The 14,223-nt window shown below is 50.9% G+C and overlaps 2 protein-coding genes across 6 annotated transcripts; one reads left to right on the forward strand and one right to left on the reverse strand.

Annotated features, from left to right (window-relative positions):
* Nucleotides 1-2,711: 2,711 nt before the first annotated feature.
* rnf169 (ring finger protein 169) lies at nucleotides 2,712-11,017 on the reverse strand. 4 transcript variants are annotated; one of them, XM_078929841.1, is made up of 9 exons: nucleotides 10,756-11,002; nucleotides 9,890-10,112; nucleotides 9,511-9,587; nucleotides 8,730-9,418; nucleotides 5,158-5,225; nucleotides 4,942-5,034; nucleotides 4,752-4,852; nucleotides 4,146-4,239; nucleotides 2,712-4,079 (listed from the first exon to the last, which is right to left on the reverse strand). In XM_078929841.1, the coding sequence occupies exons 4-9, from the start codon at nucleotides 9,136-9,138 to the stop codon at nucleotides 3,018-3,020; spliced, it is 1,827 nt and encodes a 608-aa protein (XP_078785967.1). In that variant the 5' UTR covers nucleotides 9,139-9,418; nucleotides 9,511-9,587; nucleotides 9,890-10,112; nucleotides 10,756-11,002; the 3' UTR covers nucleotides 2,712-3,017. The 4 variants fall into 4 exon arrangements, with proteins under 4 accessions (XP_078785967.1, XP_078785969.1, XP_023817426.2 ...); XM_078929843.1 differs by having other exon boundaries at nucleotides 8,730-9,587; nucleotides 10,756-11,017; XM_023961658.2 differs by lacking the exon at nucleotides 10,756-11,002 and having other exon boundaries at nucleotides 9,890-10,166.
* A 16-nt stretch (nucleotides 11,018-11,033) lies between these two features.
* On the forward strand, nucleotides 11,034-13,106 carry lipt2 (lipoyl(octanoyl) transferase 2). 2 transcript variants are annotated; one of them, XM_023961660.2, is made up of 3 exons: nucleotides 11,034-12,078; nucleotides 12,148-12,274; nucleotides 12,342-13,106. In XM_023961660.2, exons 1-3 carry the CDS (start codon nucleotides 11,770-11,772, stop codon nucleotides 12,560-12,562), a joined length of 657 nt encoding a protein of 218 aa, XP_023817428.1. In that variant the 5' UTR covers nucleotides 11,034-11,769; the 3' UTR covers nucleotides 12,563-13,106. The 2 variants fall into 2 exon arrangements, with proteins under 2 accessions (XP_023817428.1, XP_078785996.1); XM_078929870.1 differs by having other exon boundaries at nucleotides 11,040-11,149; nucleotides 11,720-12,274.
* The last annotated feature ends 1,117 nt before the right edge of the window (nucleotides 13,107-14,223 follow it).

Below are 14,223 nucleotides of genomic sequence, written 5' to 3' on the forward strand. Positions count from 1 at the left end.
TTAATTATTTGCTTCAGTTAAGATAAATCTTTTTTTAGTTAAGTCAGTTTAAAAATAACACGTAGTTATCAGACAGTTATTTTACTTTCATTCAAATTAATACAATTAAGTAGGTGTGACTTTGGTGCTGCTGTTAGATCTGCACTGCCAGGGATTGTGGGATACCATTCCCTTTGCCTGTCTGGATGGATTTGGGTTTAAGTGTGGCTTTTTGACCAAATGTGTTTAGTTGTTTAGCTGTTTTACTGTGTTTTGCCGAGTTATTTTGTCCTATGCTTACGTCTCTGCACCATGAGTGAGAGGGAGGAGAAGATGAGTTTATATAGCACCCCTACCAATTATTGCTGTAATGACAATGACAGAAAATTCTTTAATGAATTTCTGCGCAACGTGCATATTTTTCCATCTTTTTTATTATTATATAAATGAGTATATCTGCAGACTCAAACTTAAACATATGAGAGTTCAAGAATTATAATTAAGATGGAAAAAAGATGAATTGAATTGGAGTAATATGACATTTAGTTAGATAAATCCGTAAATTTGAGTTGTATAAACAATTACTGAGTTTTATCGATGTAAGAAATTAGGTTGAATAAATTTAACTAAATTATTTGTTACTAATAGAAGAAATTTATTTAAGTTTATTTATATATATATGCGTCACAGGGAAAATGGAAACAAGATCAGAAACTTTGTCTGTTCTTTTTCTCCAAGCAGAAACTCTTTTTTTTGACGATGCAGCCGTGTTACTTTTTTGATGGATTTATAAACTTTATCCGCCGTCATTAAAATCTCAGACTCCGTCTCACTTCCGTCTCAACTCAAGTGTTCCGCTTTCTTTTTTTTTTCCATGCGTTTCCATGGTGACACCAGAAATCGTCGATCCATTGAGAATGTCTTACTGTACCTGCTGTGCACGTGCGTTAACCCAGGGTTACCAAGTGGAGCGTAATCACACTAACTCATATCCGGTCTTTAGGAACCGACATACCCAGAGTAAGCAAGTTCAGGCGGATTTCAGCCAGAGTTCAGGCTTAAAGTCAGGCTAGTTTAAACGGGCCTTCTGGAATACCCCCCAGATTCAAACCCAAGCTTGTAAACAACACCGCATGACTAAAGATCTCTTCACTCATTGGTCAGAAATTGTGAGGGCGGAGCAAAGCCACTAGAGACAGAAATAATGGAAGTCCTTTGCAGTCATTTCCCTGAGTCAATCTTTAGATTCGGCTGATCAGTTGTGAAGGTCTGTATCAACAGGTTTTGCTTTGGTCCGGTGGAGGCGTGCTGCGGGGCGGTTCCTGAGGAAATGACGGCTCAGAAGGAACGCCGACAACGTCCTGACACACAGATTGATGGGAGAACCGTGAGAAGCGAGTCTGAATTCATCCAGGCACATGTGAATGAGCTGCCGTCTCATCTTTTTGGTGTTGTGGCGTTGTGTTTAAGAGAATTTTAGGATGATGTCACAGCAGCGCCGGACAGGCGTGACGCGTAACGAGTCACAGAAACACGTGTCAGAAGCGTTTTCAGCCGTGTTAAAACAAACAGTTGGATCCTTTTTTCTGTCTGATAACACGACAATCGTTGCTTTTGTCTGCAGATCATCGGTTGCTGCATTCCGTCTGTTTAGATCACGTGACCACCGGCTACGGCCGCCGTTTGGTCCAGTTGTTCCGCTCCGAAGACGTTTTGTCTAATCTCATAGTGAACCGACGCTCAGTGTCATTGGAAACCACCTTCAGAGATGGGTCCCACAGCGGTTCCCGGTCCTGGACCGGGGTCCGGTTGGGTGTATTCAGACTGAAAAGGTGTTCTGGATTATCGGAGGAAACCGACTCTGGTTGGCTTCTGTCTGAACACAGCCTAAAGGAGTCCTCCCTCACCTGCTCTGAACACCTGGATCAGGTCTGTCCAGCCAATGAGGAGCTTCAGCAGCGGTTAGTTGGAAACATGTAGGACGCGGTCCTCCAGGATCTGACTCGGAGGTCTGAGTCCCAGAACTGGTGGCTTTGAAGCAGGCGGTTCTGATTTCCGAACAGAACCTCAACAAAAACGACCAAATGCATTGTGGGCTTTCAGCAGGTGACGGCGTCTTTTATCACCGAATGTGAACTAACCCCACCCCCCCAACCGCTAACCCACGGGACAAAGACTCCAATGTGTGGAGGGGGGGCAGCTTAATGGAAGATGGGGGTGTTCTTGGGCAGACATTGGAGAACAGGACATTCCCGTGGAATTCTGGGAAGTATGCATCCACATCCCAGTGTATGGGTACACTGAGGTGAAGTCAGGTGAACTGAACAGAACCGTTCTGATGATGTGCTCTGGAACGTTGGGGGTTCACGGTTCCGAGTTCTGGTTCTGCAGCTCAAACTGAAGACATGGAGGAGTTCTCATTTGGACCACCTGCATTTATCAGGTACAGCCAGCTGGGCCTTCCTCTGGCTGCTGAACGGGAGTGTGGTGCATGCTGGGTAACCGCCGGCAGTGGAACAGCTGCTGCTCCAGCTGACCCCTGGTGGTCAAACGCTCCGCCTGTGTGCAGAGGTCCAGAAAAGTGAAGGACGCCAGATCTGGACAGAGGACGCCTGACCAATGAGAGAGCCTGGTACATCTTACATCACCGGTCCTGTTTCCCGCCGACAGGAAGCAGGAAAAACAAAAGAGCTTCTAAATCTCTGAAACCGAAAGGTTACAACTCAGAAGAATTATTTCCGTCAGAAAAGTCCTGTTTATTCTGGACATTTGATCAGTATTAACGTCTTCATTGATTGCTTAAACAGAAACAGATCAATAATGGTTCAAATGTGTCGTTATTGATCCCTGAAAGCTGCGTTTGTCACAGAAACACGTCAGTCTCTGTGACAAACGCAGTTCCTCCCAGAACCTGCAGGGGGAGCAGTGAGCTCCACGTTTGTCGTCAGGATGAGGTCATGGTCGCTGGGCGGACCGAAGACCCCCTCTGACGGCGCCGGAGCCTCAGTTTCTGTGGTTCTGGTCATGAGTCTGCTCCTTCAGCGTTTTTTGCTGATGTGTCGGGACCTCCTGAGGCTCCGCCTCCTGCGGTTCTGCGTGGACGCCCAGGACCGCAGGAAGTAGGCGTTGGGGCTCAGCCGGCAGTCCAGCTGTCCCTGCAGCTTCAGGGCCAGCGTGCAGTCCTGCCGCTCCTGCTGGACCTGGCGGCGCTCTTCCGACGCCTCGCGGCTCCGCCTCAGGTCCACGTCCTGCTCCAGGTCCAGGTCCAGGTGTTTTGTTTTCTGCTTCCTCTTCTTGCCCCTCCTGGGGGCCGTCTGAATGCAGTCCTTCATGGGACTCTGTGAGTCCTTTGGCACAAACGTGCACAGCTGGAAGCCCGAGTTCTGGGAGCGCGGCGAGAACGAGCGTGTCCGACCGAACAGCGTGCCCCCGCTGCAGGCCTCCGGAGCGTCGCCAGGGGGTTGCAGGTCCGAACAGCCGCGGCTGAAGCGGATGGCTGGGACCCGGATCTTCACTGACTGCTTCTGGAGGGGCTCCGTGTCTCCCACCTGCGGCTCCAACACAAACCTCCGCTTGCTGGAAACCCGCACGCCGTCCCCGCCCCTCCACTGGAGCTTCCTTGTGGCTCCGCCCCCTGAGTCCTCCCCTCTGCTGCTGTGGGGGTCAGAGACGGGACTGGTCAGCGTGGCCTTCGAGTTCACCTTCAGGTTCTGCCGGTCCAGCTCGATCTGCCTCCACTTCTGCAGGATGGAGGCGCTGGCCTCGTAACTCGTGGCCTTGTGCAGCCCCCGGGTCAGGTTCCGAGGCGTGGACTTGACGATGGTGGGCTCCACGAGGCGGCCGTCCGGCAGGCGCTTGGGCGGCGTGCACGGCGAACACACGATGGGTTTGAAGTGGTTGAGCTCCTCCGAGATGCTGTCGTTGCTCTCGGGGCTGACGGAGCGCTCCGCAGGCGCCGCGGTCGGGCCCACCGGGGCGGAAAACGTCAGTACGGCCCGCCAGGCGGGTCTCTGGTCCGGAGCCGAGACGGGAGCCGACACCGACCGGCTGTTCTCAGAAGACAGCAGGATCCCCGCGGCAGAACTGTGGTCGATTCCCACCTGAAACAAAGAACCAGATCGTCAGAACCCGGCCGGATCGGGTCAGATCGGCTCTGATAAACTCACCCTCTCCACCACAGCTGCCGGCAGAACCGGACCCCTCTGTTTTCTACTGCGCTCCTCCATCGGGTCGGTGCAGCTGCGGCTTCTCTGAGCGCCGCTGAGGAGGAAACACATGAACAGGTCAGCATCCAGCGGCACCGCGGGGACTTTGTGACCCGGTGGGGCGTTTGTGACCCACCGGGGAAATTAGGATCTGCGGGGACTTTGTGACCCAGTGGGCGGTCGTGACCCACAGAGGGGTTCGTGACCCATGGGGCGTTTGGGACCCACCGGGCATTCAGGACCCACCGGGGCGTTTGTGACCCATCGGGGAAATTAGGACCTGCGGGGAGTTTGTGACCCGGTGGGGTTTGTGACCCACAGAGGGGTTCGTGACCCATGGGGCGTTTGGGACCTCCGGGGATGTCTTGACCCGGTGGGCGTTCATGACCCACCGGGCGTTCAGGACCCACAGAGGGGTTCGTGACCCATGGGGCGTTTGTGACCCACAGGGAATTTAGGACCTGCGGGGTGTTTGGGACTCATGGGGCATTTGGACCCCTCAGGAGATGCTGTCTCTGGGCTGCGTTCATGGTCCGTTTTACAGCTGGAAATCTCAGCTTCACCCACCTGCTCAGGGCTGAAGAAGTCTTGGTTTTCCTTATGAAGACTGAGATGTTCCTGATCCTGCGGCTGATGGGTTCCTCGTTCTCCGAGTCAGACAGAACTCCCTGAGAAAGGCAGCAGAACAAAAGATGAATGGATCCAGACCCGTTCTGGTGTTCTGGGAGGTTCTGAGTGTTTCCCTCCTGCTCCTCACCGGTTCGTCCCTCCCACCGCCGGAGACACATTCGTCCTTACAGGTCACGAGGTTCCTCCTTCTGGCCTCGTCCCAGTCATCTGCCGGCTGCAGCTGAAACACGGCGGCACCCAGAGAGGAAGAGGATGAAGGTGATGAAGATGACAAATGGATCGGGGGGGGGGGGGGGGGGGGGGGGTTGGGCGGGGGGCTGCTGTTCCTCTGATGCTCACTTACCTTGACTTTCCCTGTCAGGCCTGTGAGAAGGTCTGAGGACTTTGGCAGGGCTGGTAAGATGAAGAACTCTGGGGAGACAGAAGATCAGACTGAGTGAGCTCCTGAAACTCCTGAAGCTCCTGAAACTCCTGAAGCTCCTGAAGCTCCTGAAACTCCTGAAACTCCTGAAACTCATGAAGCTCCTGAAACTCATGAAGCTCCTGAAGCTCCTGAAGCTCCTGAAACTCATGAAGCTCCTGAAGCTCATGAAGCTCCTGAAACTCCTGAAGGTCCTGAAGCTCCTGAAACTCCTGAAGCTCCTGAAACTCCTGAAGCTCCTGAAACTCCTGAAGCTCATGAAGCTCCTGAAGCTCCTGAAGCTCCTGAAACTCCTGAAACTCCTGAAGCTCCTGAAACTCCTGAAGCTCCTGAAACTCCTGAAGCTCCTGAAACTCCTGAAGCTCATGAAGCTCCTGAAACTCCTGAAGCTCCTGAAGCTCCTGAAGCTCCTGAAGCTCCTGAAACTCCTGAAACTCCTGAAGCTCCTGAAACTCCTGAAGCTCCTGAAACTCCTGAAGCTCCTGAAGCTCCTGAAACTCCTGAAGCTCCTGAAGCTCCTGAAGCTCCTGAAACTCCTGAAGCTCCTGAAGCTCCTGAAACTCCTGAAGCTCCTGAAACTCCTGAAGCTCCTGAAGCTCCTGATGCTCCTGAAGCTCCTGAAGCTCCTGAAGCTCATGAAGCTCCTGAAACTCCTGAAGCTCCTGAAGCTCATGAAGCTCCTGAAACTCCTGAAGCTCCTGAAGCTCCTGAAGCTCCTCAAACTCCTGAAGCTCCTGAAGCTCCTGAAACTCCTGAAGCTCCTGAAACTCCTGAAGCTCCTGAAACTCATGAAGCTCCTGAAGCTCCTGAAGCTCCTGAAAATCCTGAAGCTCCTGAAGCTCCTGAAAATCCTGAAGCTCCTGAAGCTCCTGAAACTCCTGAAGCTCCTGAAGCTCCTGAAACTCCTGAAGCTCCTGAAGCTCCTGAAGCTCCTGAAGCTCCTGAAGCTCCTGAAACTCCTGAAACTCCTGAAGCTCCTGAAACTCCTGAAGCTCATGAAGCTCCTGAAACTCCTGAAGCTCCTGAAACTCCTGAAGCTCCTGAAACTCCTGAAGCTCATGAAGCTCCTGAAGCTCCTGAAACTCCTGAAGCTCCTGAAGCTCCTGAAACTCCTGAAGCTCTTGAAGCTCCTGAAACTCCTGAAGCTCCTGAAGCTCCTGAAGCTCCTGAAGCTCATGAAACTCCTGAAGCTCCTGAAACTCCTGAAGCTCCTGAAGCTCCTGAAGCTCCTGAAACTCCTGAAGCTCCTGAAACTCCTGAAGCTCCTGAAACTCCTGAAGCTCCTGAAACTCCTGAAGCTCCTAAAACTCCTGAAGCTCCTGAAGCTCCTGAAGCTCGTGAAGCTCCTGAAGCTCCTGAAACTCATGAAACTCCTGAAGCTCATGAAACTCCTGAAGCTCCTGAAACTCCTGAAGCTCCTGAAACTCCTGAAGCTCCTGAAGCTCCTGAAGCTCGTGAAGCTCCTGAAGCTCCTGAAACTCCTGAAGCTCCTGAAACTCCTGAAGCTCATGAAACTCCTGAAGCTCCTGAAACTCCTGAAGCTCCTGAAACTCCTGAAGCTCATGAAGCTCCTGAAACTCCTGAAGCTCCTGAAACTCCTGAAGCTCATGAAGCTCCTGAAGCTCATGAAGCTCCTGAAACTCCTGAAGCTCCTGAAGCTCTTGAAGCTCTTGAAGCTCTTGAAGCTCCTGAAGCTCCTGAAGCTCCTGAAGCTCCTGAAACTCCTGAAGCTCATGAAGCTCCTGAAACTCCTGAAGCTCCTGAAACTCCTGAAGCTCCTGAAGCTCATGAAGCTCCTGAAGCTCCTGAAGCTCCTGAAACTCCTGAAGCTCCTGAAACTCCTGAAACTCCTGAAGCTCTTGAAGCTCCTGAAACTCCTGAAGCTCCTGAAGCTCCTGAAGCTCCTGAAACTCCTGAAACTCATGAAGCTCATGAAGCTCCTGAAACTCCTGAAGCTCCTGAAACTCCTGAAACTCCTGAAGCTCATGAAGCTCCTGAAGCTCCTGAAACTCCTGAAGCTCCTGAAACTCCTGAAGCTCCTGAAGCTCCTGAAACTCCTGAAGCTCCTGAAACTCCTGAAGCTCCTGAAACTCCCGAAGCTCATGAAGCTCCTGAAGCTCCTGAAACTCCTGAAGCTCATGAAGCTCCTGAAACTCCTGAAGCTCCTGAAACTCCTGAAACTCCTGAAGCTCCTGAAGCTCATGAAGCTCCTGAAACTCCTGAAGCTCCTGAAGCTCCTGAAACTCCTGAAGCTCCTGAAACTCCTGAAGCTCCTGAAGCTCTTGAAGCTCCTGAAACTCCTGAAGCTCCTGAAACTCCTGAAGTTCCTGAAACTCCTAAAACTCCTGAAGCTCCTGAAGCTCGTGAAGCTCCTGAAACTCATGAAACTCCTGAAGCTCCTGAAGCTCATGAAACTCCTGAAGCTCCTGAAACTCCTGAAGCTCCTGAAACTCCTGAAGCTCATGAAGCTCCTGAAACCCCTGAAGCTCCTGAAGCTCATGAAGCTCCTGAAACTCCTGAAGCTCACGAAGCTCCTGAAGCTCACGAAGCTCCTGAAGCTCACGAAGCTCCTGAAGCTCCTGAAACTCCTGAAACTCCTGAAGTTCCTGAAACTCCTAAAACTCCTGAAGCTCCTGAAGCTCGTGAAGCTCCTGAAACTCATGAAACTCCTGAAGCTCCTGAAGCTCATGAAACTCCTGAAGCTCCTGAAACTCCTGAAGCTCCTGAAACTCCTGAAGCTCATGAAGCTCCTGAAACCCCTGAAGCTCCTGAAACTCCTGAAGCTCATGAAGCTCCTGAAACTCCTGAAGCTCACGAAGCTCCTGAAGCTCACGAAGCTCCTGAAGCTCACGAAGCTCCTGAAGCTCCTGAAGCTCATGAAGCTCCTGAAACTCCTGAAGCTCACGAAGCTCCTGAAGCTCACGAAGCTCCTGAAGCTCACGAAGCTCCTGAAGCTCCTGGAGCTTGGAGCTTCATGAGCTTCACATCAGGAGAAAAAGGTTGGAACCGAGTTCTTCCCGAGTATTTATGGAAGAAATGTGCTGGAATGTCTGCGGCTTCCGATCTCTCCTGTCTGATGGTTCCTGATCCGGGTCCCAGATTAAAGAGCCGGTTTCTGATCCGGGTCTTTCAAGGACCTGCAGACCCTAAGGACTAACAGAGCAAGTGAAGGCAGCTGAACTCGGTCCACAGACTCAGAACCTGAATCCGGATCTCCTTCAGACAAGTCTGGGCATGTTCTCTCGTGAGTCCCGGAGCAGCAGGCGGCGCCGGGTACACCTCCAGCCGGACCAGAACCAACCACCTTCGCGGGTCCATGACAGGAATCGGACGGGACTGGACCTGAGCAGCTGCTCTCGGATTCTTCAGACTGAATTTCGGCCTCGTTTGTCTGAAACTTCCTGAGAGTTTGTCCCGGAGCCGCCGCTCCGTCTGTTCGGTCCCGGACCGCAGAGCGGCGGTCTGGTTTGGACCGGACACCCGTTCCGACTCACCCCTGCAGCTGTCGCCGTCCCTCCTGCCCGCTCTGTCGGGGTCGGTCCTCCTGCGGCCCGGGGGTCTCCGGGTCAGCCGCGGGGGGCAGGCGGGAAGCTCAGCGCGGATCGCTGAGTCCCCGATCGGCGGGGGGGTTCCGGGCCGGCTCCCGGACAGCAGGGGGGTCACGTCGGAGAAGGAACGGACCGAACCACCGGGAGGTTCGGCTGGGTCCGCGGCCGCCATTTTTCCTTCTTCAAAACAAACCCCGCCCAGAGAGAGCAGCGCAAGCGCAGCGCGTACGCGCGTGCTCGCAGCCAACCGTAGAGCGGCAATGCAGCAGGCACGAGCCGGCCGGATCCACGCTCGGCTCAGACTTTCAAAATAAAAGCGTCTCCTAAACGCGGGTTTTTTTTCTTCTTCATCCATGAAGCTCCTCTTTGGTCTTCCCCCTCTTTCGTGGTGTCTCCAACCTCAGCATCCTTTCATCCTCATCCTCATCATCACTGCTCCTCTCAAACGTCTCCATCTGCTTGGATCTCCAGAACATCCACGATTTGATCCTCAATGATCCATCCTGGTCCCAACAGAACCTCAGCATCTTCTTCTCTGCCTCAGAGTCTCTGGCTGCTCTCTCCGCAGTCTTCTTCAGCTTTCCTTTGGTCTCACCTGGAACCTTCCTCCACCCGTTCCGACCTGCGTCACACGCCTCACAGAGGCAGAAACCTGATTTAGCTGCGGTAAATGATGAGTAGATGACATGTGATGTCAGGAGTTCCTCCTTCTTGGTGTGAAGCTCACATTCCTCTGGAAGAACACGTCAGACCGGAGATCCGTCCATGACTCCAGATGTTCCAGAACATCTTCATTCCTGAACTCTGAAAACACGGAGCATCAGCAGATGCATAAGGCATGAAAATCAACCAATCCTGTTCCAATATCAAAGGTCATTTATCTCTTCATTCTTTGAGGAACACAAACTCCTCTTCCTGAGTTGTAAAAACCTTCAAAACTGCGCTCAGCTTGGATTTTACTCTTTGTAAACGTGACATGTGTGTTTCTTCCACTGCATGCAGGAGAACAGAACTCATGAAAACTGCCTCAAAAGAAAGAAAGTGGTGAGTGGGATCTGGCTTGAACGGAGAAGAGAACGGGTTTGACCAGGCAGAGGATGTTGAACCTTGAGAATGGCGATCCGACTGTGTGGCGTGGAGACGTGGAGGCGTGGCGTGGCTGGAGGTCAGGGTGACAGGCAGAACCAGATGGAGTGAGCTTGAACCCAGGTTGGCACTCGTGGCGGATTGTAGTCCTGTAGACAACGATGGCGCCGTACGGTGAGACCAGGTCCTGCACCATGGAGGGCAACAAACGCTGGAGAAGGTCCACCTGGAACAGCTGGAGAGCTGATGAGGAGAGTGCCAACGGGGGGGGGAGTTTCCTTTAGTTCATTTTCATTTCTACATTATTGACATTATTCATCTTTAGAATGACATGTTTGTCATTGAAGGATTTTCATTTACAGACGTTGTTTTCATGAGTTTCAGTGCAGCTGAAACTTAACACAAACAAACCAGACGGGACGCTGCAGCCTTTACTGCTAAAAGACCCATTTGGTCCAGACCAGAACCAGAACCAGCAAGAGCCACAAAGTTCAGCTTCATCGTTTAAAAATAAACTTTATTTATGTCTTCCTGTGTGTTAAAACGTTTATTTATAACGCATGACTCTTAAATTATAACAATAATTAAATTGCAACGTTGTTATATTTTTCCATGAAAACAATTTCAACTTTTACTTTTGACAGCAGCACACAGAAGTCCCTTTCAAAATAAAAGACAGCCTGCGTTTAATCACATCCTCCTCCTGCTGCAGCAGATTTACTGGAATTAAAACCGTAAAAAGGTCAAACATGGCGTCTTCTATCTTTATGACATTAATGCACATTTATCCTTTCTCTCCTTTTATGAGTGAATGTAAACATGTCAACACTTTATTTAGAAAATATCGAAATAAATATAAGTAAATTTAATTCTTTGAAAACTTTACCTCTGAGCAGCAACTAGATCCCATAAGCAGCAGCAGATCAGAATATGTGAAGTTTATTGAAATAATAAACCGCTCTGGCGGTACATTTAGCCGTTTATCTGCACTTTGATCCCTTATCTGACATGTTAAAAAGAAAATATAAATTATTAAAGTTCCTTAACTGAAACGAGTTCACCAAAACCACAAACCCCGAACTTAACATTAGTATTTTCTGTAAAGCCAAAGAGCCGCACGTGCCTCCAGTCTCAACCTTCCAAACTGCACATTTTATTTTGAAAGGTGTCACGTTTCCGGTCAGAGGTAACCGGAAGCTGACATGAATTCCAAAACAGAACAAACAAGGGCGCTGCGCATGGCGTCCGTGAAGGACTGACACGATTGTGACGTCACACAGGTAACCGGGGAGCTCGGACCCCTCGTGTTTGTCCCATCAGGCTCACGCGGCGCTGTCGCTATGCGCACGCGGGGACCGAGCTGACAGCCCGTTTCCCCGCAGAGGTCCGAACCTCACCTGCTTCTGGACCCGAACCGTCTCGAACAGCTCTGAGAACATGTGGACTTTGAACAGAGAAGTCTGCTTCAGAACCGGGTCTGCAGTGTTCTGGTTCATGGAGGATCTGTCTGTGGAGCTGGGTTCTCTGAGGTTCTGCTGAACTTTGACGTTCTTCAGCAGCAGAACCACCGTTCTGGACCTGAAGAAATCCCACAATCCTTTGCTGTTGTTCTCTGGACGTGATTGAAAGTCTAAACTTCTGAAGTGATGGTTTGATGTGATTCTTCTGAACAAACGTTTCTCAGATCTTGATAGACTTTAAGGTCAATCGGATCATTGATCACCAGAAACCAACAAAACACCTTCATCCATTTTCTTCACAGTTTTCTCCTTTGGGGTCACGGGGTTGCTGGAGCCTATCCCGGGTCTCCGGTCAGTCACATGACACCATGTGTTTTTGTGACTGAACAGGAAACTTTGAACAGAACCAACAGGGAACCTGAACCGGGTCCAGAGGGGGGATGCAGGGCAGCAGGCCTTTGGTGAGGGTGGTCCGTCTGGGCCTGGTATCATATCAGGAGGGTCTGCGGCTGCAGCAGGTCTACGTGGACCGCCATCGGTCCGGCCCGGCCCACTCCTTGCTGCTGTGCGAGCACCCTCCGGTCTACACCACAGGCATTCGGCACCAACCGTACCCGGCCTCCCGGCTGGATCCGCTTCGCCTGCTCGGGGCCGAGGTTCACCGTGCCAACCGAGGAGGGCTCATCACCTTCCACGGGCCGGGTCAACTGGTGTGCTACCCGGTCCTGGACCTGAGCGGCTTCAGAAAGGTGTGTAGAGCAGTGTGCACGGCGGCGTGCGCCGGCAGCGTGACCCGTGTCCTGTCCCCCCCCCCCCAGAGCGTGCGGTGGTACGTGGCTCAGCTGGAGAAGACCGTCGTCTCTGCGTGCGGCAGCCTCGGCGTCACGGCAACCACGTCCCCACACACCGGAGTCTGGGTCGGAGACAACAAGATCTGCGCCATGGGTACGTACGCGCCGGCGCCGCCGCCCTCTGCAGAACCCCACCTGACGGGCCGCGGCTCTGCCGGCAGGGATCCACTGCGGCCGCTACGTCACGTCCCACGGTCTGGCTCTGAACTGCAACACGGACCTGTCCTGGTTCTCCCACATCGTTCCGTGCGGCATCGAGGGCAAAGGCGTGACGTCGCTCAGCAGGGAGCTGCGGCGAGACGTGAGCGTGCACGAGGCCACGCCCCACCTGCTGGCCGCCTTCGGCGAGCATTTCCACTGTGAGCTGAGCGAGGACGCCTGAGGCAAAGCCCGGTGGGTTTATGGACCCACTTCTGCAGAACCCATCTGAAACTGAGGGCGGGCTTAACAGGTTAAAGGCTGGGCAGGCGCACAGGACCGGGTCAGGTCCGATTTCAGAACCAGAGCCAAGAAAAATGTCACTTTTTAATGCAGGAGGGGGGGGGGGTCCCACTGACACGACCAGGAGGTGGTTCCGTATCGCCATGGTAACCAGAGGTTCAGCAATCCTCCAGAATGAGAAGAAGTAGCGCCGTGTTCTCCAAGGCCTTTGGGTTCTGTTCAGTGCTTGTCCGCCAAGTGCCTCAGAACCGAACCAGAAACCGGTTTTCTAATAAACTTTGGATCCAGTGTGTGACTCTCCCTGGTTTTTAGGAAACTTCCGTTTGTATTTCAGAATACAGTCCTGCCCGACCTCTGCTGGCAGAAAAGGAAACTGCAGGTTTTAGGCCCCATGTATGTGAAATATTCTACTTCCGGTCAGTTTCTTCCTTGAACAGGAAATTGTTTGTGGTTTGAGTGAAATAAAAACCTTTTCCTTCCTCTAAGTTGTGTGTTAAATATCTATAAGCACATTCAAATATTACGTTTGACTTTTTTTGGTTGAACATTTGTCAGCTGGGGGGGGGGGGGGGGGGGTCTGCGTTGCGTTTGATTCTTTCTGTTCTTTCCCGCCTTTCAGCGAAACCGACACAGAAACTTTCAAGAAGTATAAGTGTTAAGAAGTATTTTTGTTGTTGGAGCTCTGTGTTCAGGAGTAAGACCGGTTCCGGTTCTCCTGGTCCTGGTTTCCAGTAGAGATCCGGGCTGCGTCCGAATTACCGCCCTAACCCCTATATAGTGCACTATATAGTGCGGTCGCCATTTTGTAGTGCTGTCCGAATCTACAGTTCAAAAATCATGTGCACTAGAAATTTCCCAGAATTCTCTACGAAAAACCAGTCTTTTTTTTTTTTTTATTGAACTTTTCAAATACAAAACATACAAACTCCAGCAGAGGATGAATACATCATAAAATACAAAAACACTAATGGGGGTAAAAAATACTCTCAGTCATAAACATTAAGTGTTGAAACACTTACAAAAAATACAAATAAAAAATAACAGGAGCCAAATGATAGCACAGGACAGACACTAGAATAAAAGCCACAAAGAAATTTGTTTAGATATTATTTTAACACCTACCGAGGATTGTAATCTTTTCAGTGAGGAATAATATAATTTAAAATCGTTAATAAAACCTGGGAAGGGGGGCTTGGAACCTCTCCACTTGCAACAGTGGATATGGTATTTTCCTAAAAGTAAGATGATATTAATGAAATTTGAGAAAGAATCATCAATATTTTCCATAAACAGCAGGACATCAGAAATACCAAAAGGGGGAATATTCAGTTTTAAATTAATCCAATTCCTTATTTGAGTCCAGAACTCTTTGGAGTAATCGCATGAAAAAAACAAATGTTCCAGCGTTTCCTCATTGGAGTTACAAAAAATGCAAGATTCCACGTCAAATTTAAATCTGCTTTGAAGAAAATCGGAGACAGGATAATATTTATTTATTATTTTGAAATGAGTTTCTTTTATTTTGGGCAGAACAGGCCATTTAATATACTTTGAGTGTGCTTTAACTAACAGAGATTGGCTGTTGGAATAAGAGAATGATCT

Source organism: Oryzias latipes, chromosome 13 (genome assembly GCF_053564925.1).
Source record: "Oryzias latipes strain Hd-rR chromosome 13, Olatipes_Hd-rR_3.1".
Classification (NCBI taxonomy): domain Eukaryota; kingdom Metazoa; phylum Chordata; class Actinopteri; order Beloniformes; family Adrianichthyidae; genus Oryzias; species Oryzias latipes.

What these genes read in the sequence shown, in the direction of transcription:
- rnf169 (XM_078929843.1), bottom strand. Translation starts at nt 9,138, where the DNA reads ATGGATGAAGAAGAAAAAAAACCCGCGTTTAGGAGACGCTTTTATTTT. An exon ending in GCGGTGGGAGGGACGAACCG is followed by an intron (nt 4,853 to 4,941) that starts GTGAGGAGCAGG and finishes TGCCTTTCTCAG; the next exon opens with GGAGTTCTGTCTGACTCGGA. An exon ending in CGGCAGCTGTGGTGGAGAGG is followed by an intron (nt 4,080 to 4,145) that starts GTGAGTTTATCA and finishes TCTTTGTTTCAG; the next exon opens with GTGGGAATCGACCACAGTTC.
- lipt2 (XM_078929870.1), top strand. Translation starts at nt 11,770, where the DNA reads ATGCAGGGCAGCAGGCCTTTGGTGAGGGTGGTCCGTCTGGGCCTGGTA. An exon ending in CAACAAGATCTGCGCCATGG is followed by an intron (nt 12,275 to 12,341) that starts GTACGTACGCGC and finishes CTCTGCCGGCAG; the next exon opens with GGATCCACTGCGGCCGCTAC.